This window comes from Alexandromys fortis, unplaced genomic scaffold, assembly GCF_014885135.2.
Source record: "Alexandromys fortis isolate MF-2015 unplaced genomic scaffold, M_Fortis_MF-2015_v1.1 scaffold_68, whole genome shotgun sequence".
NCBI lineage: Eukaryota > Metazoa > Chordata > Mammalia > Rodentia > Cricetidae > Alexandromys > Alexandromys fortis.
The window spans coordinates 3,811,164-3,838,758 of NW_026067948.1; the positions used below are offsets into that span (position 1 = coordinate 3,811,164).

At 45.7% G+C, this 27,595-nt stretch overlaps 1 protein-coding gene across 2 annotated transcripts; it reads right to left on the reverse strand.

Moving 5' to 3' along the window:
* Nucleotides 1-9,132: 9,132 nt before the first annotated feature.
* On the reverse strand, nt 9,133-27,529 carry Cryz (crystallin zeta). 2 transcript variants are annotated; one of them, XM_050149487.1, is made up of 9 exons: nt 27,384-27,529; nt 22,305-22,428; nt 19,117-19,269; nt 17,000-17,163; nt 15,485-15,536; nt 13,017-13,166; nt 10,775-10,876; nt 10,591-10,686; nt 9,133-10,180 (listed from the first exon to the last, which is right to left on the reverse strand). In XM_050149487.1, exons 2-9 carry the CDS (start codon nt 22,413-22,415, stop codon nt 10,019-10,021), a joined length of 990 nt encoding a protein of 329 aa, XP_050005444.1. In that variant the 5' UTR covers nt 22,416-22,428; nt 27,384-27,529; the 3' UTR covers nt 9,133-10,018. The 2 variants fall into 2 exon arrangements, with proteins under 2 accessions (XP_050005444.1, XP_050005445.1); XM_050149488.1 differs by having other exon boundaries at nt 22,305-22,421; nt 27,384-27,506.
* Nucleotides 27,530-27,595: the final 66 nt, after the last annotated feature.

Here is a 27,595-nt window from a genome sequence, read left to right on the forward strand (position 1 = left end):
CTTAACACACGTGCGTCAAATAAGCGATGTTTATTTGGAGTTTATGGAAAGTTTTAGTATATTAATATGTTGAGATAGGAGCGGCGGGGCTGCGTCCCCAGCACCCAGCTGCCCACATGGCTAGCTTATGCCCGAAATAATTACACGGAAACTGTATTCTTTCAAACACTGCCTGGCCCGGCTAGTTCCAGTTTCTTATTGGCTAGCTCTTACATATTGTTCTAACCCATTTCTAATATTCTGCGTAGCCCACGAGCTGGCTTACCAGGGAGGATCTTAACCTGCATCTGTCTGGCGTGGGAGCATCATGGCGACTCTTCAATTAAGCTTCTTTCTCCCAGAATTCTCTTCTGTCTACTCCGCCTACCTAATTTTCTGTCCTATGAGGGCCGAGGCAGTTTCTTTATTATAATTAACCAATGTCCTTCCCCCATCATTAATATGCCGGAGGTTGTCCTGGTTTACCAAACCATTTGGTTTGCGGCCAGCACTATTCTCTTCCTTACATGAAATGCAATTTTCCAGACAAATCCCTAACGAAACCAAACAGAACAGTGGAGTCAGGTATGACAATAGTCATCAGAACCCACCCACTCATTCAACCTATCCTTACGGGACACTTAGAGGAGAAAACTAAAGTTTTAAAAATTATTTTATGTTCCAAGATTGTATAGAATCTCAAGACTTCGCTAGTGTGTTTCTCTAACAACTGGATGAGCACTTATTTCATATGTAACCTAGTAACATGAATCTTCCCTAGTGGAGACCAGCATCACCCCATTTACTCTTTGTCCAGTGGGGCCTTGCGTCACCCCACTTAAGAAGGTGACACTGGACATTGCTTCCTTCTGACCCTGCTACTTTGGTCCTTTGAAAAAAAGATCTAACCATCAGTGAACCAAGGAAAGCCTCCCATTGGAAGAGAGACGTTTATAATAGATCTTCCAAAGGAACTAAGTGGAATTTGGAAAGGATGGAATGTACAGTCTGCTGACCCGAAACAGTAAATATTATAATTCAGTAGAGAAATAACGCAGGCCTTTGTGTCTCCTTTCTCGTTTCTGAAGGAGATTAATTTTTGGTTTGCTTAATTTGCCACTAAAAATGGAAAATACAAATGTATGCACACACGCCTGCGAGAGAAGGTGACAAAATCAGTTAATAGGTCACACAACAGGACACAGATGACCTAGAGAAACGGATCAGAGATAACCAGGAGACCAGAGGAGGAGCTGGCGTTCCAGATCCCAACAAAGAGATACGATGCCTGCAAACAACGCTTCCCATTTATAGCGCATAATTAAATAACTCATGTGGCAATTAAATTACATGCCAATTAAACAGACTTGCGAGCTCCCATGCAGCAAGTGACAACAAGCACAGCTCATCACAGAAGCACAGCAATGGCTTCTTTCTACTGAGCTGAATTGACATTTTAAAATTATTGCTGACCTGCCTTATGTACTTCCAGCGTTTAGAATATAAGTTTGAATTAGATCATTAAAAGTTTTAAATGTAAATTTAAATCAGGTAATGAGAAGTAGACTCTGTTTCATCAAAAAAAAATAATAATGATGAAGAAAAACTCTGTTGCAATGGATTGTTATACTAGAGTTATTTAAGTCCAATTTTGTCTTTGAGTGGTTGGAAATGGGGCTTTCCCTGAAACAAGATGGCAGAAATGTGTTTAGCTACCACATTAAGCCAACTTCTTCACCCTTTCACCAAGTACACTTACCTCACACCTAATGTGTAAGTCTCTCTCCCTCCACAGCTACCTGCTCTTCTGTGATGTGGTCGGAACTTCATTTATTGTCTGTTTAATGGCTACACTTTATTATAATAGATTTCCTTCCCAAGTCTGTTGCTACGGTTGGCGTGTCTCCTTGAGTAGAGTCAAGAAAGAAGATACCACAAGCAGGAAAGCTCCAGAGCTCACCTAGTCTCACTCATAACCCCACCGTGTGCCTGGCATTCTAGTTTGTAACATCGCACTGGGTCCTAGCACAAAAGCAGTAAGGGCTAGGAGCCGTGCAGCCCTGCAGCCCAGGGCAAGTGCCCAGCTGGCATGGGCCCCGGGTCCGATCTTCAGAGATAGATGCTTATCAATCACAAATGAAGGGGGAAAATATTCAGTCCTCCCGGTCAACCCACTGCTCGCCGTACTCCGCTTCACCGGATCTGCTTCTGTCCTCTGGCGTGTGAGAGTTAGTTGCCTCCACTCAGGTCTGAGTAACAGCTGGTGGATGACTACTCACACATCCCGCTCAGCCTTCCGAGGGGAGAAATGTCTGTGCATCTTCTGAACATGACAACGAAGATCTTCATGGGTCCACGTAAAACTAACCAAGGACTGACTTTCAGACTCACTTGGGGAAGTGGTAAAGAATGGAGAAGGTGTCATGAGAAGATGCCGGGCTGGGAATGCAGGAGGGGAAGGCTGAGCAGAGCCCGCTGCGGGAGCCCATGGAAGTAGAAACTACTAGAAGCTGGAAACTGAGGCAGACGATTTGGAGTTGGGTCTCATGGCATGGCTGCTGTAGGGAGAAGGTGACTCAAGGTATCAGGTGACCAGCCTCAGTGTGCCCAGAGAGCTGGATAAGCTGTTGGGCCAAGATATCAAGAAGGGATCAAATAAACAGAGGGAACTGAGGTCAAAGGGCAAGTGCAGTTTAAAAAAAAAAACATATGCTTGCTCTCCAAAATTTATACATTAAAAATCCTTCCTCTGGGATGCTGGAGAGATGACTCAGTGGGTTTTTTGTTTTGCTATTTTGTTTTGTTTTTAATCTGCTGCTCTTCCAGAAGGCTGGAATTGGGTTCCCAGCACCTATACTTCACGGTTTAAAACGGCCCATAATTCCACTACCAGAGGATCTCAAGCCCTATTCTGGGCTTGTTAGGCATTCACACAAATGTGCGCACACACACATAGACACAAACACACACACACACACAGAGTGACATACACACAAATACAATAAAAAATTTTTTAAAAATTCCTTTTCCTCCCATGCAATGATCCTGGAAGTTGATGAAATCCTGAGTACCCAGAAAGACAGGTTCCCCTTCCACCATGGCAGGACATGACAGGATAGCCTAGCTCCCCATGGCAGACACCGTAGGTCAAACACGTCTTCACCAGGTGCTACAACTGCTGGCAGCTTCATCTGGAAACCACAACCATGAGAAACGAACCCTGTGGTTTTATAAAACACCCCACTACGGGTGTTTTATCACAGCAGCCGGAATGAGCTGGCAAGGCTTTCTGAGCTGGAGATTTCACCTGCCCTCAATTACCAGTTCGCATCACCTAGGGACTTGATGAGGAGACAGGTGAGGCCACAACATCAGCAACAATGCCAACTGTTCCATGATTCCGTGGTCTGGTGGGAGGTAGATGGACCCCTGGAAATCCGCTTTCAACTATGCCTCGAGAGCCCAGAGTTGTACAGACCTAGTCATCCCACCCTGGTCTGCCGGGGACAAAGCCCTGTAGTCCCCTGCTGCTGCTTCTCCTTCATGGACTTGAGTGAACACAGGAGCTGGAGGGGGAAGAATTGAGACTGAACACAGAAGTCAGAGGGAAGACTGACAAGCTCAGGCCCAGCTAACTACACACAGCTCCTTATCCTCGAGACAGAAGACACTGGAAGGTGGGCACAGTGTCGCAGGCACTTTCTCGGGAGCACTGTGATTCCGAGCAGTTGGGGGAGTCCTTAAATGATGACCAGTGGTGAAGTGAGTCGAGAAAAGGAGGCTGAAGAGAAGCTGAGAAGAAGGGGCTCAGGGAAAGGAGACTCGTGTTCTAGAAGTCAGGTGGGGGTGGGGGGTGGGGAGGAAGTGAGAGGTTTGTATTGTTGCAGAGGATGAAGATCCAGGACTCAACACAGCCAAGTTCACAAAGAGGCTGCAAGGATGTGATTCGGAGACAGGCTTGGATGTCACATCTATACAAACCAGACTGGGACAAAGGGATGCAAGTAAGTTTGTAACTACAAAGTGCTCTTATTTCTTTGTAGAGAAAGAAATACAATCTTATTGCTCATCATTAAATAGAAGGAAATGCAAAGAAGAAATACAGTCAGATTGGCCATCATTGGATAGACGAAAATGCAAGGAAGAAATACAGTCAGATTGGTCATCACTGGATAGAAGGAAATGCAAGGAAGAAATACAGTCAGATTGGTCATCACTGGATTGCAGGAAATGCAAGGCAAGAGTGTTCTTCACGTGGTTAAAGAGCAGGCTGGCAATAAAGACATAAAGAGTTCCAGAAACTTAAAGGCTTTGGTTTATGTGGAAGTGTAGTTTGATAGACATAAAATGGGAACACAATCTGAGGGGCACTTAGAAGCTGTGGTAATGGCCTGTAAACAAGAATGAGCAAAATCACCTAATAAACCCAGAACTTACACTGTAATGAGCCACAGGGCACATAAAAGCACTAACAAGAAGGAAGCACAGCAAGACAGAGTTTAGTAACAAATTCTAAATAAAATAATACTTCCCCAGATAAGATGCAGATTCCGTGTTGTTGAAATGCAGTCATCATGCTACCAAAAGCACTTTGAGGATGAGCGATGTTTACTATTTTATGACTCAAACTGTGAGCAAGGAAAGACCCAGACAACGCAGAAGCCCGAGTTCATCTCAGCCTTTAGAGTAACCACAAGGGACGGCTAATAGCTCACTCCTAGAGATGCGAACATGGACTTTCCCTTTTAATCAGATAGCTTTCATCACCAGACAGCCATTTTGGCTTTTTTAAAAAAATGAAGTGAGGAAAGCAAGAAGGCCCAGTGGGTAATGGTGTTTGTTGCTAAGACTGATGATCTGAGTTCAAGTCCTGGGACCTACATGGTGGGAGGGGAGAACTGGCTCCTGCACATTGTTATATGGTCTCCACACCCACGCCAGCATGTGAGCAAGGCCATTTCTAATACAAGACTTAGACACCTTAGGATAAAATAATTATTGAAATATTTAGCATATGTTTCTTGCTTAAACTTAATATTATTCATACTGTTGGTAATTCTAATTTTTATACTTGATATGTGTTTTATTGTATATAGTTTTGTGTTGGTTTGGAACTCTCTTATTTAGACAAAAGGAGGAGGTGCTGGGAAAACTCCTTCAGCCAATGGCCTTTGAGATGCTAGACCAGGTTGGGTGTAGCTTTGGGTACTCTCTCTCTTTCTATCCCCCACCCCCTCTTGGCTGCTGGATTCGGTTCCCCACTCATGCAGAGGACTGTGATCTGTGAGTCTACCCCTAAATAAAGAACCCTTTATTGAACTCAATTTGGAACGAGTGTGGGACTACTTTATAGTGTCCTTCTACACTTGTGGACATGCCTGATTCTTCAGGAGAGCTTCCTGTGGAGGCAATAATGTTGGGTCAAAGGAGATCTATATTTTGAGTGTGAAGGGTTTTTTATAGACTACTGTGATTCAAAAGCTGCCCCTTGTGTCATATTTATTCTCAACTCTTTTTTCTGCCAACATTTTCTTGAGGGGAGCATTGCCAAGATTTTCTATGTGATAAACAAAGTTTTCTGTAGCTATATTCATTTATAATTCCAGTGGGAACTGGCATTTGGTTCTATTTCTGGGTGATCCCTCTTCATTCCTCTCCTTCTTGTTCAATGTGTCCTTTGTTCATGGCTACTAAACATTAAATGTCATTTAAACACATCTTTGTGTAAGTCACAAAGGACTACATAGTAATTCTCCCATTATATAACCAAATTGAGGCTCTAATTATTAAATGACTGCCCCCAGTTCCAGATAGCTAGCTCTAGTCGGCGATAGATCTGGTGTTTACAGCCAGGTCTCCTATTTTTTTTGAACCCTGATTTGAGCTGTGTTGGGGTTATATATGCACATGGCCCCTCCGTCCTATGCATAGCGGGCTCCAGTCATTTCTGTACCTGTAGGGCAGCAGTCTTGACTCCTCTGTCAATCCATGTGCTTCCTGTACCGTGGCATGGACTTCCCAGGTTGGGAATAATCTGGCTTCTATTGTCAGAGAACAGTCATTGATGAAATGTGGTTTCCCTTCCAGACTGTGCTGCAACATGGGGATCCTCCAATCAATACTGGTGTGCAAAATACTTTCTGGGTAGCAACTGCCAACTTGGATTGACCAGATCACCATCCTGGCTAACACCCGAGACAGTCCACTAAGATAAATATTTCCTATTCCATGGTAGAAAAGCGTTTTCTGAGATCCGTTTTGAAGTTGTCAGTCCATGAGTGGTTGATTTCATGGCTGTGGAGCCCGTGACCTGATGCTCATCACAGCAGAAGCATGTGGTAGATGAAGCCCGTCATGCCTACTGCAGATTCTAAAGGAAGAGCCTGGAGTCCCAGTCCCCTTGATGGTGCACCCTCTGACTTAGACCCGCTAACAGCTCCACTTACTGAAGGTCCTGCCCCCTCTCAGTATCACCAAGCAGAGGACCCAGCAAGCAGTTGACATGTCTGCCTCTGAGGGACACTACAGGTCAAAAATGCAACTGCTTTGGAAATTAATTCCAAAGTGCAGAGAGAAAGAACTGATGGATACAGTGGCCTGGCACTGATGCTAGCTAGCTACCCCTGCCTCAGGTGACCTTGGGCGATAAGGGTGTGGCTTTCCAGGACTGTACGTCCTGTGTCCTGAGTTAGAGGCAATGGCTGAAGTTGGATGTCTCCCTACCCAGTTTAGTTCAGTGATTCAAACGACGATAGATTCAGAAATTCCCAGTGGATGATGGGGTGTGTCACTTTAGTTCCTAACATTACAGTCCTTGCAGGTAGCATTTACATCGAGTTAAGAACTGTAAACCAGGAACTGGGACTTCTGGTTGTTTTACAATGAAAAACAAAACAAAGGCAAACAAACAACAACAAACCCCACTAATATCCACACGTGGGCCATCATGGATGCCTGACAGGCCACTGGCAGACAACAGTGAACCCAGCTTTCTATGACATAACACTTCCTAGGCCTTTTTCCTTGGGTAGAGGAAGTTTCCAAAAATGGGCTCTTTGAAGCAGTGAAAATTGTTATGGCAATTTAAAATGGCATTTTTAAAAGCACTGCACTCAAAATTGGCACTATTAGAGATGGCTAAGGATCGTGCTGGGTTGCTTCCCTGTCTTAGGATGTGGCTGACTGAGGAAGCTAAATCAGGTCAGACTGACCTGACAGGTTTCACTGTTCTTGGAAGTTGCCTCATACAGGAAAGAAAAAAAAAAAAAAAAAAAAAAAAAAAAAGGCTCTTTATGCTGAGAATTACGGACATCCCAGGGACACGGGTACTTTCTTGCTTTAATGTTTACATAAGGATATTGTGAAAGGTTTCCTGGTTTTCTTTTCTCCTTCAGAAGCACCTAAGATTGTCCGTGGCCCTGGTTCTATGGCCAAGGCATATGAAGAGCTGACACAGGGCATCAGAAGAGTTAAATGTACAGGTAGAACTTCCAAGTGACAGTAAGTGACTGCCCTGTGTCCCATGTCACCTGGGACGCTTGGTTCCATGTCAACATAGTCATGTTTTATCTGTTTACAGAAAATAAATTACAGCAACTCTAGGGAAATTTCTCTCAGTAGCACAGGGAGGCCATTTGCAATGAGTCGAAGGATTTAGAACAAAAGCTGGAATTCTACAAAGAACTCCAGAGTGAAAAGCTCAACCCCCACTCTGGCCTGCTGCCCTGACACACCAGCCCCACAACTGCCTGAGGGAATTCTTTCTAACCTCTTAACATATGCCTTGATTGCAATGTTTCTCTGGATTCCTGACAGATTCCTCACCCCCACCCCACAGTGGTGAGAAACTTTTCACAGGGTCGTATCCCCAGTCAACAATGGAGCCCGGGACATGAGTTATGTTTTATGTGTCTTTGTCACATCTGACTCCAGCAGAGCACTTCCCCACACTCGTAATCGATGGCTGCTCTGCCACTGAGGAACCGACTGAGTCTCGGTGACTGCTAGCCAAACAGCAAGTGAAGCCAGGTGAGGATAATGAAGAGTCAGAAAAGTGGGAGGAACCCATGCAGAGCGGAGGTGGGCAGCAGGCCACTCAACGCCTATGGAACCCGATGGAGTGGAGCTGGGAAGCAGGCTGTCGGATGCCTATGGAAGCCAGAAGAATAGACGGTCAGAAAATCCAAAGACCTTGAGAGGTAAGCAAGAGCTTGAAGTTTAACACCAAAAACAAAAAGGAAGGCCAGGTCACGAGTCTAGGTTACGTGTCTTGCACACGCTCTTAACACTCTGGCCATCAGAGCCGCTCCTCATCCTGTTCTCCAACACGAGTCTTGGGCACAGAACTCAGAGAACCCAGGAACACAAATCTAGAAGGCTGGGAACCGAAATGCTCACTATCTGCCTTTCATGGAGGACAGCCCCTGGGGATCTGGGCCCTGGTTAGTGATGCTGATGATCCAGAACTTGGGACAGGACTAGCACCAGAATTAGAGACTCACGCGGAAACACACCTGGTGCCGCAGTGCCTTAACCTGGCAGGTCACTCTAAGTGTGGCTAGTTTTGCCCTCACAAGTGTATTAGCTCATTCACAGTTCTGCAAACAGATCAAGCTGCTCACACAAGCATCATCCCTTTTTCTTTTTGCATGAACAAAGAACCCTCCATTTTAGGAAGCGCAGAAAATACTACTCTGAGGATCCAAAACCCTGTCTTTCTGAAACTCTGCTGAATGCTATTTGATAGGACAGATAATTAGTAAGATAAGATAATAAGGTGGCTGAGCATAGACCATGCTAATGGCTAAAACACATTGGTCACAGCACATACGTCAATGGCCACATCCCCCAATTTGAACAGTGATGTCTGTTCACGACTTAGCAGGGTTCGACATTCAGACAGCAGAGTGGTGTTCAACAGAACAAATGAAACAGGACAGTCATCCACATAGTGTACCAAAAGTCAGGGTGATACGTTCATGTGGAAAACACCAAGCCCAAAGTGAATGAGGGAACCTCATCTCCTTGGATGTAATACTGGTGTGAGATTTTTAATCTAAGAATCGCAGCGTAGAACAGGCCTACTAAGCAACCACAAGGTCGGGAGCGATGCGGAAATGAGGCTTATGCCCCACGAAGGAGACAGGCACAGGCTTCAGTGTTCTACAGAATTTATTCCAGGTTACAAAACCATGAGAACTAAAGCAGACCTTGCCCATGTGCGAAATGTGTGAACTTACAATCTTAGATGAAATTATGTCAAATTATGTGACTCGTGTCACATGCTCAGGAAGCCCTAAAGAACCATGAGGCATTTAATGGAGGACCACACTGAACACCACAGACCTAGATAAGGTTGCTGACCTCCCGGAACATGGCTGCTGACCAGCGCTCAGTGAAGTTGTCAGCATTTTCGGGAATGTGAGGAAAAGAGACTGACAGCTTCCCCAGCCGTTACTCATGTTCGCCCTTCCCAGAGGCTGAGAGGATGTTAGTTTTAGAAGTATGTTTTTCAGCCCAGAAAGCCTGCAAAGTCCAAGACAGTCACAGCCGATCAGAGGACCGGTGACTCTTAATAAAGGTAGGTAGGCTTGGAAGCCCAAGCAGATCAATAGTCTTATTTTGAATTGGTACATTTTAGGCAAAGGCATGAAGTTACGGAATTAAGAAGTTCTGAAGTGAAGTTGTGTGGTAGTCCAGGACTATTATCCCGGCACTGGGAAAGTTGAGACAGAAGGATTACCATGAGTTCAATGCCAGCATGAACTGCAGAGCAAGATTCTGTCTCAAAATGAAATAAAATAGAAACACTAAACCAAACAAAGAAAACAAAGAGAGAAGCAAAAACAGTTTTGCATGCTAACACCACGCAAGACTACACACTGCTGTCTGCTACGGCGTTACTCCACTGTCTACTCCCTAAATTAGTGTTTTTAATACATGAAACTCAATGAAATGAATACTGATTAAAGATGGTATCAGAAAGACTTGGGGGCGAAGGTGTCACAGTGGCACAGGGCATCCCAGAAAGAGTTGGTCATCATAAGAGAAGAATCATTTTCCCGGTCTTCCCACTGCTATGGATGATGTCTTCATGGGCCTGGACCACTTTCTCCAAAGGGTACTCAGAACCTATCACGGGTTTCACCCAACCATTTTCTATTCCTGTTTGGACGATGCCTGCAAACTGCTGAAGTTCCTCCTAGTGGAGAGAGAAAAAAAATTTAAAGTGTGTTTTATTGTCATTTGTTTCTCAGCAAGAACACAGGACTTGCATTTGGTAAAATTAAGGAACCTCAATATCTAGAGCCATTCCAGAAAAGTCCTTTTGCAAATGTGCAGGATTTGGCACTTTGCCCAGAACTACCTTTTAATTCTCTGTCAATCACACATCCTGGGACAGTGTTAGTACATGAAATGGTGTCGTGAAATAGCTATGACTAGTATGCCCTCTCCCAAACACAGACTAAATTATATACCATCTAGTGACTGACTGGTATCTACCGCTCTAGTCGGGTCACCAAGTTCAACAACCGCTTTTACCGTCAACCTGCCGATAGACACATTTCCCAGTGTTTAAGCTGGCAACATCAGAACCACGTCCACCTGTACCTTGGTGGATGAAAAGAGAGAAACTCCAATTATGCTTGTCTCCTTTGCCATGGTGTCCCTTGGGTTTATCTCAATAGTGCCTCGACAGCCAACAACCTGTCGAGAAAACATCAGGCCCACAGTGACGATTACTGTGAATGGGGCCAACGGCAGGAAACTCAAAGCGATGAGGAACAGTACTTACGATTATCCGCCCTCCACGGGACAGGAGCTTCAAGTCGTTACTCAGGTTCACATTCGCCAGCATCTCAATAACCACATCAACCCCCTCATCACCAACAGCTTTCTGCACAGTAAAAGGAAGAAGATAAAGGTGAGCTGCTATGAAACCGCTTCTCCGGCAGCGTGTTCCACAGAAATATGCCTTTGAGATGGCATGCAAATGCTACGTTTTTAAGACTAACAATGCCTGCTTTAGAATGATCTAATTACAAGGCAATGATACTGCAGCCGCCCTGTGCAGTGTGAAGACTAAGAAGCCCCAGATAAATGGCCATAATGAGATGAAATCTGATGAATTCTTTGTGTGTGTGTAGTCAGCATGAATATAAAATACTTGGCTGTGGCATAATGCTCTTGTACACTGTAAAGATTTGTCACTCATACTGGTTTAATGAAATGCTGACTGGCCAGTAGCCAGGCAGGAAGTATAGGAGAGGTAGCCAGACTAAGAGAATTCTGGGAAGAGGAAAGGCAGAGAGTCAGTCAGTCACCAGCCAGATGAAGAGGAAGCAGGATGAAAATGCACCACTGAGAGAAGGTACTAAGTCACGTGGCTAAACACAGACCAGAATTATGAGTTAATTTGAGTTGTAAGAGATAGCTAACAATAAGCCTGAGCTAATAGACCTGTTTATAATTAATATAAGCCTCTGTGCATTTCTTTGGGAATGAACAGCTGCAGGACAGGGTAGGACAGAAACTTCTATTTACAATACTTTTTTCTTAGTTAAAATCTTCCTATCATGAAAAATGTTTACAGAGGGTAAACAATAAATCAAAGCTTCCTAAACCCTAGGGGTCTCCCATTTTTAACAAAACAAACTAACAAACAAAAAGAAGTAAACAAGTAAGTACTAGCTACTTGGCCTTCCAGGGTGTGTGTGTGTGTGTGTGTGTGTGTGTGTATGCACACATGCATATTTATATATTTGTGTGTGCAAATATGTATGTATAAGTGGATACCTGTGCATCTGGGCCGAGGAGGGGCTGTAGTATGTTTCTGTGGGTGGAGTATGTATTCAATGTTGCACTAAGTGGTTTATCACTTGCTTGCTATACTAATTCTCTTTGTCTGCACTGTAGGGTATTGGTTCTTCATGTTTAAAATGGTTCTTGGAGAACCAGCAATATTATAGTTAGTTATCTTATATTACATTTGTTTTGTTTTGTTTTTACAGAAATGAATACTTAAATCAAGCATGGGGTAGAGTGCAAAGAATGGATGTAACACACTTAAAGCCAGGGGTTGGGGAAGAGAATACCGCAAGCACAGCTCTTATGTAAGGCTTGAGTACAGGGTTAGCAGACCTAAGCCACGAGTCACAGAATGAAAAAGTTGGAGTTGAATTGCTTACACTGGTCAGAGAAAGTGGCCCAGAGGATGAAAGGGAGATTCCTAAACACAAAAAGGAAGGTGAGGGAAAGCTACACCCGAGGCCTTTGGGGAGGCTTCAGCCTCCTCAGCCACAGCTTTGTAGGAGAGGGCAATGCAAACTGTTCCAGACTGAGCATCTGAACTGCATGCCACAGAAAGGGCTATGCGTTTTTCTTTGTTTTATTTTTGGGTGTTCATAGTTCAATGTTTTAAATACTAGAAGCTCCATAAGAACAGGGGGGGCCAAAATTCATCTTTGAACAGCAATTTATTCTAGTTATTTCTTCATACTTTTAAAGGAACAAATGTCTCTGGGAGCAGTAGAAGACAGAGGGGCTCTGAGCTCAGTTACAAGTATCAAGGCTGAGGAACAGAGGCTTAAGCAGCAGGTGACAAGGACTTGGCAGAGCTTATAGGGGCAAAACTGGCAGAGTAACCTGGGAAACCTGGAGGGCAGCAGGAAGAATGTGATTTAAAACGGGCATAATCAGGGCTGGTCAGGGAGATGGCTAGGGTGGACCGTGGGCTACACAGGCTTCTTCAGATCCATCTCCATGGGGGAAACAAAAGCTGTAACCCCAGAGTTGGAGACAGAGATGTATAGACCCCAGTTTCACTGGCCAGCCAGTCTACAGGACATGGTGAGCTTTGGGTCCACTGCAGCCTGTGCCAGATTATAAGGTGAAGGTCAGCAGAGGCCCAAAGGAATAGAACTCAGCAGAGACAACAGAGGGCATTCAGACACACAGTGTAAAAGGGTAGTAGTTAAAATAACTTAAGTAAATCAAGAAACAATGTTTGACTTATGTAAAACTGTAGAAAACTTTACCTTGATTTTATCAATATAATTAACTTCTTTGTGATCAAACACTTCATGAGCGCCATTTTGCAGAACAAGCTTTTTTCCTTCCTCAGAACCAGCAGTGCCCAAAACCTTTAAGCCATGCGCTCTGGCAACCTGGCATGTAGCCAATCCAACCTGGAAAAGAGAACACAAGCCTGACGTTACATAGTCTCTGTGTTCCTGAAAAGCCTTCGATGACTCAGAAGTTAAGAGCATTGACTACTTTTCCAGTGATCCTGAGGTCAGTTCCAGGAACCACACGGTGGCTCACAACCATCTACAGTGAGATCTGATGTTCTCTTGTGGCATGTCAGCAAAACATACAGACAGCACACTGTATACATAATACAAAAAAAATTTTAAAATGAAGAAGCTATGATCAGGAAGGCCAACAGGGTTGGGCAAGATAGAAAAAATAACTACTACAAAAATGAGAGAAACTCACTAGAGCAGGAGAAATTCTACCCTCCTGAGCTGAAACAGGTTGAAAGACCATAAGGTCCGTGAGGTGGACGAGGTTATGCCAGTCAGGCTATGGCAGGGATTCTATACTCTAACAGAGACAAGAACGCAGGACTCCACTAACGGAGAAGACAGCCAGCCCACTAGGCGAAAACCGCACTAAGGGGTCATCACCATCCACGCCAATGATTGAAGTTTTCTATTAACACTCTGACTCTAATAAAATCCCATTTTAGAGCAGACTTGATGCAAACAGTTAGACCCACAATATTTTCCAGGAGATTATGTGCCATTATTTGCCAGCTATTTATCTCCAACTTACTTTGCTAGCAGTAAAAGGAGGCATTCCCCACCAACACACTAGGACGATGGCTGTGTTTGTAAATCCACGTCATCTTAAACCCGCACATAATCCCGCAGGAACGGGAATTAAGTGAGAACAGAGAGTACAGACAGAAGCCAGAGAAAGCCAGGGCTCTGTGTCCCTCAGAGAGGGCAGGAGGATCACAGGTGCTTCACACAGCGGGCTGTCAGCCGGCCCGGCCAGCCAGGATTTAGCAGGCTCAACCAGCTCCGAAAACCAAGTTTCGATTTTACCTTTTAAAAAAGCAAACCAATCCCTCGGAAGCGAGGGTGAAGGGAATAAAGAGATTTCCTTTAAACTCCTCTCTCTGCACTGAACCAAAATCTCTCCTCTCTACAGAGCGCCAGGCTCTCAACACATGTGCTTTTCAAACCTTCGGTTATTATGTTAAATTTAAACTTCATCAGACCAGCCTTTGGTGACTGTAATCAGTGAGCGCAGCTGGTGTCTCCTCAAGCCACAGAGACACCTTGGGCTTTTTGATTAATCGTCTAATCTGTGAAGTCCCGAGGACTGATTTCTTTGAGGCATTCAGGAAGCTGGAGACGAAACAGGAAGTTCATCTCTAAAGAGTCACAGAGTGCCCTGACTTCGTGAGTTACCTGGCACTTTGAGAGGCCGGTCATGTTGTCAGGGCACCACCATCGCCACACGGGGCATGCCGTGCCCATGAGCTACCCAGAGCCCCCAGTACTGGGGGTTGACAAGCTCCCTGAAGGTGAGCCATTGCGTCCCAGGTCCTGGGTTTTAACGACGTGAAATCTTCTCGCCAACATTTCCAAAGTCTCTGTGCTAGTTACCAAATCCCAAATGCACGGCTCTGCTTTTCCCTCCCTGCTCCTTGGAGACAGGCTGCAGGAAGCTCGCTGAGGAGGCCTCAACAGTGCAGTGCTTGGTGATTTCCTACAGGGGCTGAGGTCCTAGGTTCTGAATCTTTGCCCCACTAGACGCTAACATTTGAAGCCTTGGATTGTGGAGTTGAGGACACGGTTATATACCACACACTCCTTGGATGTCATCACAGTGTGTGTTGTGTTGAGGGGAGGGGCTAGACAGAAGAGAAGTTCACCACCGCCCACCACGTTAATTTTTTTATCAGGTGTCCTGCTGAATTTATTAAGCAAGAACCGCTACAGCATCAGCCATGGATTCACTCGGGGACTGCATCTCAAGATGCTTCGCAGCCCGAAAGGCCCAGGAGTGGGAGCATGACTATAAATTTGGCTCTTCAAAGTGACTTTACTGTGTACAATGTCAGCTTCCAGCACAGAGAGAGGAGAGGTGCACCAGGCCTTGTTCCAGCTGAGGAGCTACTGGCAGCTGATGATGGCCGGGGGAGGAAGGAACAGTTTTCTGCAGTGTGTGGTCCTCCTTGGCCCACTGTATTCCTGCAGATGGCTTCTCATCTAGATACCACTGACTCTGGACCCAATGGGTTATTTTTAAAAGAAGAAGAAGAAGAGGACATGAAGTTGGGAAAGTCAAACCCACTGAGTGCAATGTATGAAACGCTCAAAGAATAACTTTTTAAAATTTAAAGAGTAAAAAGGTAGAGATTTCATGAACTATTACATGAGACCCGTAACTCCATGCTCACTTAAACAGACTTAGAAAGACAGATACTTACTCCTCCGCTGGCCCCGTGAACCAGGACGCTTTCCCCAGCTCGCACACGGGCACTGTGGAACAAAGCAGAGGTGCATTCATTACTCTCTCCTTCGAGGCTAACCAAGAGCCGGTGTTTTCCATCATCACTGAGGAATTTCTACCCTTGCTCCAGCCAACACGCAGAGAGCTACTGCATCCTGACATGGAGTCAAACGTCCTCTAACTCAGGGCTCAAAAGGATGGTCCCCAGAGTCAGAATGAAGAGTTCTTCTGTGCAGTACCCGCTCAAGAGATGCCACTGGGAATCTGCGTCCTGCCTCTGTCCATGTTGGATGCAGAAATCACACTGCAGTTCTTAGGCTACAGTCTGTGATGTTGGTGGAACTTCTGAACCAGAAGAACTAGAGTCCCTCGTGCCCAGGTGTCCCCACAGAGAGTGTCCCAAGACAAGCGTTCTACAGCTCAGTCTTTATCCTGGGGTCCAGGGTTACCCTGGTAATAGCAGGTAGGCTGCTTCTGGCAGTGCTAAGAAAATGCCCTTGCCTCTCCACACCTCTGAAAATCTTGTGAAATGCCCAGGCTTTGTGCCTGTGCCGTGTAACTATGCTCTTTTAAACACCGACAGGCACCGTCACTGTATAAACCATGTATTCACGCTGTTTACTTGTTAACTCTTGTGGCTTTTAATAACTCAACCCCAGTCGAGCTGCGTTCTGGATCTCACCCTTCATGAAGAATACCCAGCACCCCATGTCCGGCGTTCCCTTACTTTCATCCACTGTCTTCCATGTTCAACGGGAATAACCGAAGAAGTACCAGACACCGGGGCCGCTGCTGCAGCAGTGACCACCCCCTTGGCTGCTTCTTCTATTTAGAGCTCTTATTACCTTTGCCTGGTTCCATCTCACCACCAGAGAGTCTTGGATTGATCAGAAAACTTGACTCTCTTGAAATATTTGTCCATTGTATGTGGTGATTTGAAAAACTATGGCTCCCAAAGGGAGAGGCAGTATGAGGAGGTGCGGCCTTGTTGGAGGAAGTGTGTCACGGTGGGGTTGGGCTCTGAGGTCTCTTTTGTTTAAGCAGCCCTCGGTGTGACAGTCAGTCACTTCCTGTTGCCTGGGAAATGTAGACTCTTAGCCGCAGCACCATGCCTGCCTGCTGCCATGCCCTCTGTCTTAGTGACAGTGGACTAATGCTCTGAAACCATAGCAAACTCCCAACCACATGCTTCCCTGTGTAAGAGTTGCCATGGTCATCGTGGTTCTTCCCAGCAATAGCACAATGACTAAGACACAGAAAGATACCTCAGGATCTTGTAACATGTCCCTCCTGATTCCCAGGTTTTGAGAAAATCATCTCCATTCAAGGGATTAATTCCTTCTTTCTTCCTCAAAATGATCAAACTCCTGCCCTCTCCATAACTGTCATGACCCCAGATAGGTTTTATGGCGAATGACAAGCAGCCGCGGTACCGGCAGCAAACAGGTGGGGAGAGCTGCCCGCCTGGGCTGTGAGCAGCAGCGCCCCTCACCTGTGGAACAGAGCCCTGCAGGCTGTAAAGTACGGGATCGCAAGTGCAGCGCCCTGCTTGAAGTCCAGCGTCTCGGGCAGGGTGTAGACAGTGTGATCCGCTGCCAGAGCGAACTCTGCATAACCGCCAGAAACTGTGCTGGAGCAGAAGACCCGGTCCCCTTTCTGAAAAAGAGATCAACGAGAGTCTCAGCCGTGATTCCTATTAGGACAAGAAGGACGAGACTTTTACAATGACAACCTTACAGGAAGACAAGAAATACTCATTTACATATGGGTGTCTCCCACTCGGCATCTCGAATGCAACTGAAACACTGAACGTCTATGCATGATTTCTAAGTGGGAACTTATAAAAGGAAGCATTAAAGGAGGCAGGGGAACAGGACTGTAGTTCTGCTGAGCACTTACTAAGCTGGGCGCCGTGGCCTCCTACATAACCACCACAGTGACCTAGGGAACACGCGCACTCCATCATTGCCGACAGATGAGGAAACTGGAGTGCCCTTAAGTTCCATAGTTTCTTCCAATTAAGATTGAAATAGCAGAGAGAGAGAGACAGAGCAGACTCCAGTTCCTCTCACAGCAAGAAGCAAGGCCCCCTGGTAATGGCTACCTGCTACACCCTGGCCATAGAAAGGCACACACTTTTGCTAACAAGTCCCATGTGCCTAGAGAAATGGCTGGCCACAAGAATACCTGGCCTACATCTTTAGGGGAAAAAAAGAAAGAGAGAGAGAGGAAGGGAGGAAGGAAGAAAGGAAGGTAGACCCTAGAATAAACTACTGTGCAATGATGGCCTCCGTATACTCAACTGGCCCCATAATAAAGAGATGAAAAGCCAACAGCACTGTGCTGCAGGGTGGATGTGAAAAGGCTTTGGAGGAAAACTGAGCACCAAAGGCCAGTGTGAGCATGGGGGCGGTGTTGTCTGGGAATGAGCAAGGAGGACCAAGTAGATGAGCCCCACTTTATGACTTGAAAACGCGCCCTATTGACATCTGTGTTGTTCGGACTTGAAGAACAACTGCTTTGGAGTCCTGTGGGGGTTATCTATGACAGCGCATGGTCCCAGATCTCAAGCAGGCTCACGTCTAAGAGGAGGGGAAGGAAAGGGAGACAGGCAATGGCAGAGCAAGAAAACATGGGAGGCAGGTCTGGGTGGGACTGAGAGGGTACCAGAATTAAGGTGGCATTCACAGAGCAACGACGGCAAACGAGGATGCCTGGAGGAAGGGCAAGCAGTACAGGGGCACTGCAGAACCCAGAGTAAAGGCTGGGCTTGGCTTTTGCTGTCTAAGAAAACGTTAAGCGACTGAAAGTGTCAAATGTCATTGGGAAGTTATGATAATGACATAGAAGGGCCCGCTGACTCCAGGACTACTGGCATTAGCAAGAAAGCTTTAGAGACACTATGGGGGCAGATACCACATTGCCACAAGCCGAGAAGTGGAAAGCTGCAGGGATCTGCCCACTTCCTGCACAGGACCACGCTAAGTTTCTCCAGTGAAGCCCCATTTTGGTGACTATGCTGCCAGAGCTGAGCACAGGAGTCAAGGAAGTAGGAGGGAAGAGGGTGGGCGTAAGCATCCTCCAAAAACACGATCCATGCTGGGCAAGTCTTTCGGCAGAACAGTAACGACAGCCATGACCACAGCCCTGATCTCAACTCTGACACGGCAGAGAGACACTGCACATGCAGGATAAATAAAACATGGAGTTTTATTTATCCTCCAAAAGAGCTAGCCTTTCTTCTACTTTGTGAAAAGAAATTAAACAGTGTGAGAAGGGCTGGGATATCTGATACCCCCTGTGTGTTCTGTCTGTGTGAGAAGGGTTGGGGCCGTCTGACATCCCTGTGTTTTCTCTCTCACAAGTTTCTATTAGACTAAACAGACCACAGCTCATCCACCGAGTCATGACGACACTGAAATTACCCACTATTGATTCCCAGCTGTGCTGACAAGCAAGGCCTCTGGATACGAAATACTTTCTTTTTGGCTAGGAGTCCCCCAACTAGCAGAAACTGTGCAATCAATACCTTTGAAAGCCTTTAAAGCTATAATTAAATTTCGGAAGAATGCTCCTAAGTCAAAATAGAAATCATCAAAAATGGAATACCTTGAAAGCAGATACACTGTCTCCAACAGACTCGATGACCCCGGCCACATCGGTGCCTGGAGTGTAGGGCAACGCGGGTATTCGGCTGTAGGTGCCAGAGCGAATGTAGGTCTCTACAGGGTTGATACCACAGGCATGGACTTTGATTAGAACCTGTAAGACAATACAATTCAGGTCACACAGAGCATTGTGGCACTGCCTAACAATGATGCTTAACCTTACAATGATGTCATTATCCTTATAAGGATAATGACAGAGCTAGAAAAACTGAGGAATATTAAAAAAAAAAAAAAAAAGCAAGACCCAACAAGCCTGTGCCTTCAACAAGTCTGCATTCTAAGTCTACATTAAGAAGTAAGGTAGACTGGCTTACACGCTATTCAAAACTCTCAGGAAACAATAAAAGATGCTCAGAGAGGTGTGTTTCAGCGAACTCCATGTGTCCCCAAGATATGTATGAGGAACACTACACCATGTGCCAGCTGGTTGTTATGCCAACTTGGCACACACTGTGGTCACCTGAGAGCGGGGAACACCAACCGGGAAACTGTTTCCACACGGTCTGACTGGAGACCAGCCCGGAAGGTAGTCTCTTAAACAGTGATGTGGGAGCTCAGCCCATTTTGGTGGTGCCATTCCTAAGCAGGTGGCCCTGAGTGCCATAGGAAAGCAAGAAGAGAAAGCCATGAAGAGCAAGCGAGGAAGCAGCACCCTCCATGGTCTCTACACCAGCCTCCATCTTGAGGCTCCTGCCCTCTGCTCGCATTTCTGACCTCACTGCTTGGGTGAGCTGTGATATGGTACAGGGAGTGCAATAGCCTCTCCTCCTCCCCAAGCTGCATTTGATTACGATATTTTGTCCCAGCAATAGCAACCCTGAGACAAGTGGGCACCTGGGGGTAGGTGACGGGCCTGACCCTGCTGGGTTTGGGGGGTATGTGGAAGGCACTGCTGCAGCTTGGTTTTGCTTCATTCAGGTTACCACACTTCTTAAAGTAAGACTTACCGTGATTTCACAAGAGCCCATAGCTCAGAGACTTTGAACTTTAAAAGAGGTTTTGAAGTTTTACACAGACTTTGCATTTTTAAAGAGACTGAAATTTTAGTGTTTGAATTTGTAAAGACTGTGGGGTTTGTAAAATATTTTATATTGTGATATTAGCTGGTGATCTTGGGGATGAATGAGAAAGGAAAGGTTGTGGGGATGTTGTTTATCAAATTGTAAACTATGCTGGCTGGTTCTATGCCAACCCAACACAAGCTCTAGTCATCCGAGAGGAGGGGAACCCAATTAAGGAACTGCCCCAACAAGACTGGGCTGTAGGCAGGTCTGTAGGGTATTTTCTTAATTAGTGACTGGTGTATGAGGGCCCAGCCCAGTGTTTGATACCATCCCAGGGCTGGTGGTCCTGGGGTCGATAATGAAGCAGGCTGAGCAAACCATGAGGAGCACACCAGTAAGCAGCGCCCTCCATGGTCTTTGCCTTCAGCTCCTGCCTTCAGATTCCATCTCTGTTTCAGTTCTTACCCTCTCTGCTTTCAGTGATGAATCAGTAGTTGCAAGTGTGGGTGAAATAAACCCTTTTCTTCCCAAGTAACTTTTGCTCAGGAAGGTTCGTCACAGCAACAGAAACCCCATGGGTTCCCCTTCTGGAACTGTAAGATCCAGTATGTTCATTTTCCTATCAGTTGCCTTGGTCACGGTGTCTCTTCACACAATAGAAAAGTAACTAAGACACCCGTCCTCCTTCACACATGAGGAGCCAAGGGACCAAGGTGGAAGCACAGAATAGTGAGCCAAAGTACTTCAGTCACTTGGAGGCTTGGTCCAGCAAAACCTCCCCCAAAACCTTCTCTTTCCACGCAAGCTCCCTGCTAAAGCCTACAAAGTCCACAATGAAAGAGGCCTGGGTTCCCAAGTTGCTGGTGGAGGGCGGCTCCCCACCAGCTCTGCAGGAATCAGGGCGCAATCTTCTGTTGGTGGACCACTGAGGTTCTGAGGCTACATCTATCAAAGAGCTGAGTTTGGGGGCTGCGGATGTAGACTGTCAGCAGAATGCTTACCTAGTGTGCTGGAGTCCCTGGGTTCAAGCCCCCATAGTGCAGAAGAGCATGGTCTCCTTCAGAACACAGTATCTATCTCTGCTATAAGAGTAAAGGGAGGTCTGACAGAAGGACTTAACAAATAGGTAGAAATTCTGTAGGAATAGGGAGGGGTTATTTTCAAGTCCAAGGAATGTGTACAATGATGGAAAGAGTCTCGTGAAGAAACTGGATAAACTGAAGGCTGCTACAGTCTGCTGAGAGGGTGATAAGGAATGAACCTGGAAAGATGAGCTATGGATAAGCTGAAAAAAATATTTTTTTCTTCTAAGGTTTTCTAAGGATATTAGACTAGTGGAATGGAATGCACCTTGCTATACATATACATACACGCATATATATATGCACAATTTGAATCAAAAAATATTGCTAAAAAACAGATCACTAGAGACAATAAAATCCTATAACTGAGTAACTGAATTCTCTTAATAATGCAGAGCGGAAATTACTTTTCCACCATGTGAAAAACAAAAATCAGGAGGTTCATGATAACAAACGTATTCAGAACTCGCATGATGGCACTGAAACCCCATGACTAGACCACAAAGGTGAAGTCCAGCCTTAGAAACATCGTGGTAGCATTGTATGAGACTGCTTGTTCATCCCAGCTGCCCAGAGCCTAAATAACCACACAGAAACTGCTTAGTTAAACCACTGCTTGGCCCATTAGCTCTAACTCCTTCTTGGCTAGCTCTTACATCTTAATTTAACCCATTTCTATTATTCTGTGTATGGGGTAAAGTTCCAGCATCTGTCTCCGGTGGAGCTACATGGCGTCTCTCTGACTCCACCCTTCTTCCTCCCAGCATTCAGTTTTAGTTTTTCCCCACCTACCTAAGTTCTGCCCTATCAAAAGCCAAGGCAGTTTCTTTATTCACCAATGGTATTCACAGCACACAGAGGGGACTCCCACATCAGTGGTAGCCAGGGTCATTCCTTTTCAATGTCTACTTCAGTAATTATCATGTGTGTTACTTTGTCAGGATTCACAGAGACAGTTAAACAGCATCCTAGTCCAGCACCTTTGTAGATTGCTGTGCATCTGCTCAGAGCAAGCATCACCTGCTCGGAATGGTTATCCTCACCTGATGGTCTTTGGGAACAGGAACTGCCACGTTGGACTGGAGTTTCAGCACTTCAGGTCCACCAAACTCAAACACTCGAACAGCCCTCATCAACTTCTGTCCAGTTGCCATGGTGACCTAGAGACTAAGACAACATTAATACATTATCACATTGTACCCAGGCTGCCACTGTTTTCTCTCCCCCAGAGCGGACAGATTAAACAAAGTTTCAAACAGCAGTTTACACCAGAAGCTTTCCACTGATCTCATCTCAAGTTCAAGGACCTTTCATCCTGAAAATCCTTCAGCTACAAAGCAAAATCCGCCATACCACTTCCCGTGGGGGTTTAGTGCCTTCAACAACACACAAACAAAAACGTCTGGAAAAGACAGCAGGATACCATATCTGATGGCTTTTGTTTGTTTGTTTAGACTGGGTTGTGGTGTCTTAAAAATCTTACAAACATTGGATTTAGGGATTTTCAGTCAGATGATGAAATGCTGAAAGTCCAGAGGAAAAAAGGAGTAAACATTTATGCCTAGCTTTAACAAGTTAGCCTTTTAATAACCTAACGCATTATAGCCATAACTGAAGCCTATTGCACTAATCCTCCAGCCAGCTCTGGGCCACACTTTGAAGAATCGGTTAGTACCATAAATCCAATGCTAGTAACTGCCCGGTGTGCTTATGTGCATTCAAGAGTAATGTGTGCAATTAGTTTATATTTACTAACTTTATTTATTTTGAATTTTGTTATTTTCTTTTCCCTTTTAGCACCCTGCTTTTGAAATTCATCAGGTTATGGAAACATTAGACTTCCTGTAGCTTTCCATTACATTTGTTTATATGAGTGTGTGCGTATGTAAAAGAAGGTGTAGGCACATGCAGGGCAGGGTCATGTATGAAGAACAGCCAAGAGCCAGTTTTTTCCTCCCACCCTGTGGGATCCAGGGATCAAAATGAGGTGGTTTAGCATTGGTGGCAAGTGCCTTCACCCACAGAATCATTTCTCAAAGCCCTCTGCCGTTCATTGTAACGAAAACAGAAAGAAAATTTAAACCTAGAAAACAGTGCAGTTGTTTATACATTACAAAGGTCCGGGTAACCTTTCTGCCCTCCTGTTATTATTAAAAGGAAGAAAAAGCCCAGTTAAAAATAAACTCTAAGAAAAGCAAGGCTAGTTAACGAATAAAATTATGTAACTGGGAACACCAAAGGGGTAGAGAAGTAATGAACGGGTTTAGTTATAGCCCCATAATTTTAACTGCGCCTTTTCATAATTTCTTTAAATAATCCAATCAAATAAATTCTGCTATGACCTGGGAGGTTTTGCTAGCTGGAAAAACAATCACATCCCCCAAACACCAGGAATATCAGAGAGGCAAACCTCGGAACCTGAGAAAAACAAATGCCAAGTTTTCTATCCAGTCCAGAAAAGAAGTCAAGCAAAACACTAATACCACGCATGCACTGCTGGTTGTTTACTCAATAACACGTTTTCAATATTAAATGTGAGTGTGGCCAAACTCTCCCTGGAGAGATGTAAACAAGTACCCCACCTCGTTATGGGGTCTCAGGGTAAGCCACGTCTGACGGAGGGCTCGCCTGCGATTGCAAGGCTGACTTAAGGAGCGTGGGTTTGGGGTTTCTTAGAGTGTGGGTGAGGGGTTTCTTAGAGCGTGGGCGAGGGGTTTCGTACAAGAGCTCAGATGACTCCACATCAACCACACCACTGGAAAGTCTCACCCAGCACAGATTGGACAGACAGAAACCCTCTCCAGTTGCGCTTCCACCTGCCAAACACTCTAGGCCTTCTGGGCCAATGAGGCCGAGCACAGTTAGCAGAACTGCATATAGTTGGCCCTGAGGTACAGAAGGGGAGAGGCTGGAATATCAGATAAGGGTTCTACAACCCCACCTTTCTATGAGGGAATGTCAACAGTCACCCATCATGATCTTGAGGGATCTCTCGTAAACAAGTAGTCAAAGCTTCCTGCTTCAGGTCACAGCTGCTTCGCTCAGAGGATGACACTTTCCAGTAGAGGTGCTGTGCCAAACCCAGAAAATGCCGTGAACTGTACACACCACACACCCACACACACAGAAACACATGATCACACACACACACACACCACAGTGTTACTGTACTAAACCCAGAAAATGCCATGACCCATACACCACACACACACACACACACACACACACACTCACACGCAACTCATTTTTTTCTTTTTTTTTCTTTTCTGTCATTGCCAGGCTGAGGCTGGAACCTGGGCCCTATGCCTGCTAAGCATCTACAACTGGGCTCTACACCCGATTTCAGCTTTTTTGAGATAGTGTCTAGCTATGTGGACCAGGTTGGTCTTGAAAATCCTACGCAGCCCACGCTGGCTCCCAGCAGCCCACGCTGGCCCCCAGCTCTCCGTCGTACAGCCTCTGCATCTTGAATGCTGTGATTCAGGGATGTTCCCACCTCACTCTGCTTCTTCACTTTCCGGTTTCTATCATTTCCAGCACATCTGACCAACAGACACCCTTACCAGCCTGAAAAGACTATGGTAATAATAAAATCAAAATTGTTCTAAGCCAGGGCCTGTCTCGTGTTGCTAACGCATTTATTTACTTACATTTTAAGGGGGAGGAAGGAGGTCAGGAGAGGGGCAGGAAGGCAGTCCTGGGCCCAGGAGACTGGTCCTCCTCACCTCCCCTACCACTTTGGATAATGCTGCAAAGGATAGCACCACCCTTCTGCGTCCCTTGATCTTATTCCCCGCTGAGCCTTTGCAATCGACTGATCGACTGATCGGGCTCCAGATCAAACTCTCTGCCTTTGAACTCAACCACACTATCATCATCCACTTTGTAACCCTGGTGCTGTATCAAAGAGAATCACAAAGAAAGAAACAGCACAATATACCAACAGCAATTATGAAATTCTTTAAGCCCTAATATTCAGCTTTTCCTAAAATGTATGCGGTTTTTCCTTTATCTCCACACATTTAATTATCTTCACAATAGGCAAGAATGGAAAGTTACTAAAACTGTTACCTTATGCAGGACTAAAAGCAAAGCCCCTATTTTAAAAATGAGAAGACACCAGAAGAGGTTCAGGGCCTGGACAGGGTCACACAGGTCACAGGGAGCTAGAGCCCAAGTCCTGAGCCTTCAATGTTGGCAGACACTGTTTTTCTAACGTATAATCTTCTGAACTCACCTCTGGAAATATTGGCCTAGATTGTCTTTAATGTCTCTGAAATGAATCCTGGGACGGATGAGAAACTGGGGTCACCAAGCTGCAGGCTGGAGTGTTGTGTGGTAGTTGATCACACTCTGACAATCAAGTTTGCTTTGAGACAGAGGGCGGAGCTAGCCACTAGCGGACCAAAATTAACCACAGAAGTCGTGGAGGACTGAGGACAGACAGGAGACAGAAAGCAGTGAGGCGGGGCTGAGAAAGGGGCTTAGTCTTTTGCGCTGAGGAACTGAGAGGAGGTCTGTGGTGGCTTCTCTGTTACTTTTCCGATCATTTCAAGTTCTCACTCCAATATCTGACTCCCGATTTTCTATTGACAAAGAATAATTAGGTACACACTTCACTGAAGCACATGTTTCTAATGAAACCATCTACCTGGGCATTCTTCAAATGCCTATAAATTAAGAAACACACAGGATATGGGTCTATCGGGAAAGCTAATCTACCCGATGGTAGCGCACTCTCTGCATAAGCTACCTATGGGGATCACCTGCAACAGCAGAGAGAACCCCACGTGGGATGCCTGGAGCACAGGAAGCTTTAGCATCACCCATGGTCTCACGAAGGATAACACGGGGCTTTCTGCCACTTTGGGAGCATCTCACACTGTAGCCTAGGCTGACCTAGAACTCAGTTTGTAGACCAGGTTGGACGGGAGTCTCAGTGATTTTCCTGCCTCAGTCTTTCTAGCAAGGACCACCCTGCCTGGCTGCTTTGTTTTTTGTTTGTTTTTGTGTTTTGTTTTGCTTTTTTAACTATGCTGTGGTAAATTACTTTTCTATTTATCAAATACTTGTGTTATGAATACAGTACTTTGGTTTATTTTTTAGTTAAAAGTTCCTCCTCTAGGGTATGCTTGAATTCATCCATAGGTTTAAATGAAATTTGAAGGGATAGGAAAAAGGTTAGACATCTATCTTAACAGAGAACCAATGGGTCAGTTCTCAAACTCAGCGTAAAGCCACCTTACCAAGGGCAGAGGGGGTGGAGGGTAGGTTTAGCAGCAAAGAGCACTTGTCCCCTTACTGAGGACTTCATTTGGACTTCCAGCACCAACGTGGTGGATCAGGTTCAAAACCAACTCTCACTCCAGTCTGAGAGGCCACACCCTCTTCTGTCCTCTGAGAACCCTGGGCATGCATATGGTGCAGACATGCACGCAAAACGCCTATATACATAAAATAGATTTTAAAAAGAAGAACAGAATAAAATAAGAATTTCTGGAGGTATTTTAAAATGAAGACCAAGAAAGAGACCCAATAGTTTTAAGATGTACTGCCACTGTTCTAGAATGGCTCGTCGTATTGTGCGGAGTTATTATTATTAACTTGGAAATGCAGATAAATGATCACGATTAAAGCGGCCGGTACCATTCTTGTGGCCATGTGTTCACAGAGATCACCTGGCTCCACTGTGAGACCGTGGGGAGAGGTAACTGTGACCGCTGCCTTCCCTAAGAGCCGGAGCCAGCAGGGAGGCCAGAGTACAGAAAGTCCTCTCTCTGCCTGTAGCTGGAAAGTCGGGGCACATGAGCCTTGGTGGCTGCAGAAATCACCCAGACTGAACCACCCGGCCACCTGCTGTGCACATCTCAAGGGTAGTTCGAGCCTAGGACTTGTTTTTGTTATTGTTGGTGGTGGTGGTAGTTGTGAGTTGTTTTTATTTGTTTGTTTGTTTGCTTGCTTGCTTGCTCTTTAAAAGCCTCCCAGCAGACAGGGCTAGGAGCTTGCAGTCCTGGTCAACTGCCAGGTTGTAGCTCGTACCCCCGGGACAGAGGGAAGGAAAGACAAGTAGTCAAAACCAAGCGCAGCTCATTTGGAGAGATCGACGTTTAAAAACCACTTACCCTTCTCTTAGAGTAAGAATCAAAACCTCCTAAGCTCCAGAAGTTCCTCGGCAAGATAGACCAGCCAGCCTTTCCAACTTTTGCAGGCCTCCTCCTCGTCGCTACGCCTCCTCTAGGGGGCGGAGGCCGACATCCGCTGACCGTGCAAACGCAGGAGTTTGGTCCTCCGCGGCCACCGTGGTGTCAGTACTGCCGCGCCCACGGAGACACGA

Bases quoted from the DNA above. Each gene is read 5' to 3' on its own strand.
- Cryz (XM_050149487.1), bottom strand. From the start codon at position 22,415: ATGGCAACTGGACAGAAGTTGATGAGGGCTGTTCGAGTGTTTGAGTTT. The intron at 19,270-22,304 runs GTGAGGATAACC...ATTGTCTTACAG, and splicing joins CTGTTCCCAAAGACCATCAG to GTTCTAATCAAAGTCCATGC. The intron at 10,181-10,590 runs GTACAGGTGGAC...TCTCTCCACTAG, and splicing joins CTCTCTTTTCATCCACCAAG to GAGGAACTTCAGCAGTTTGC.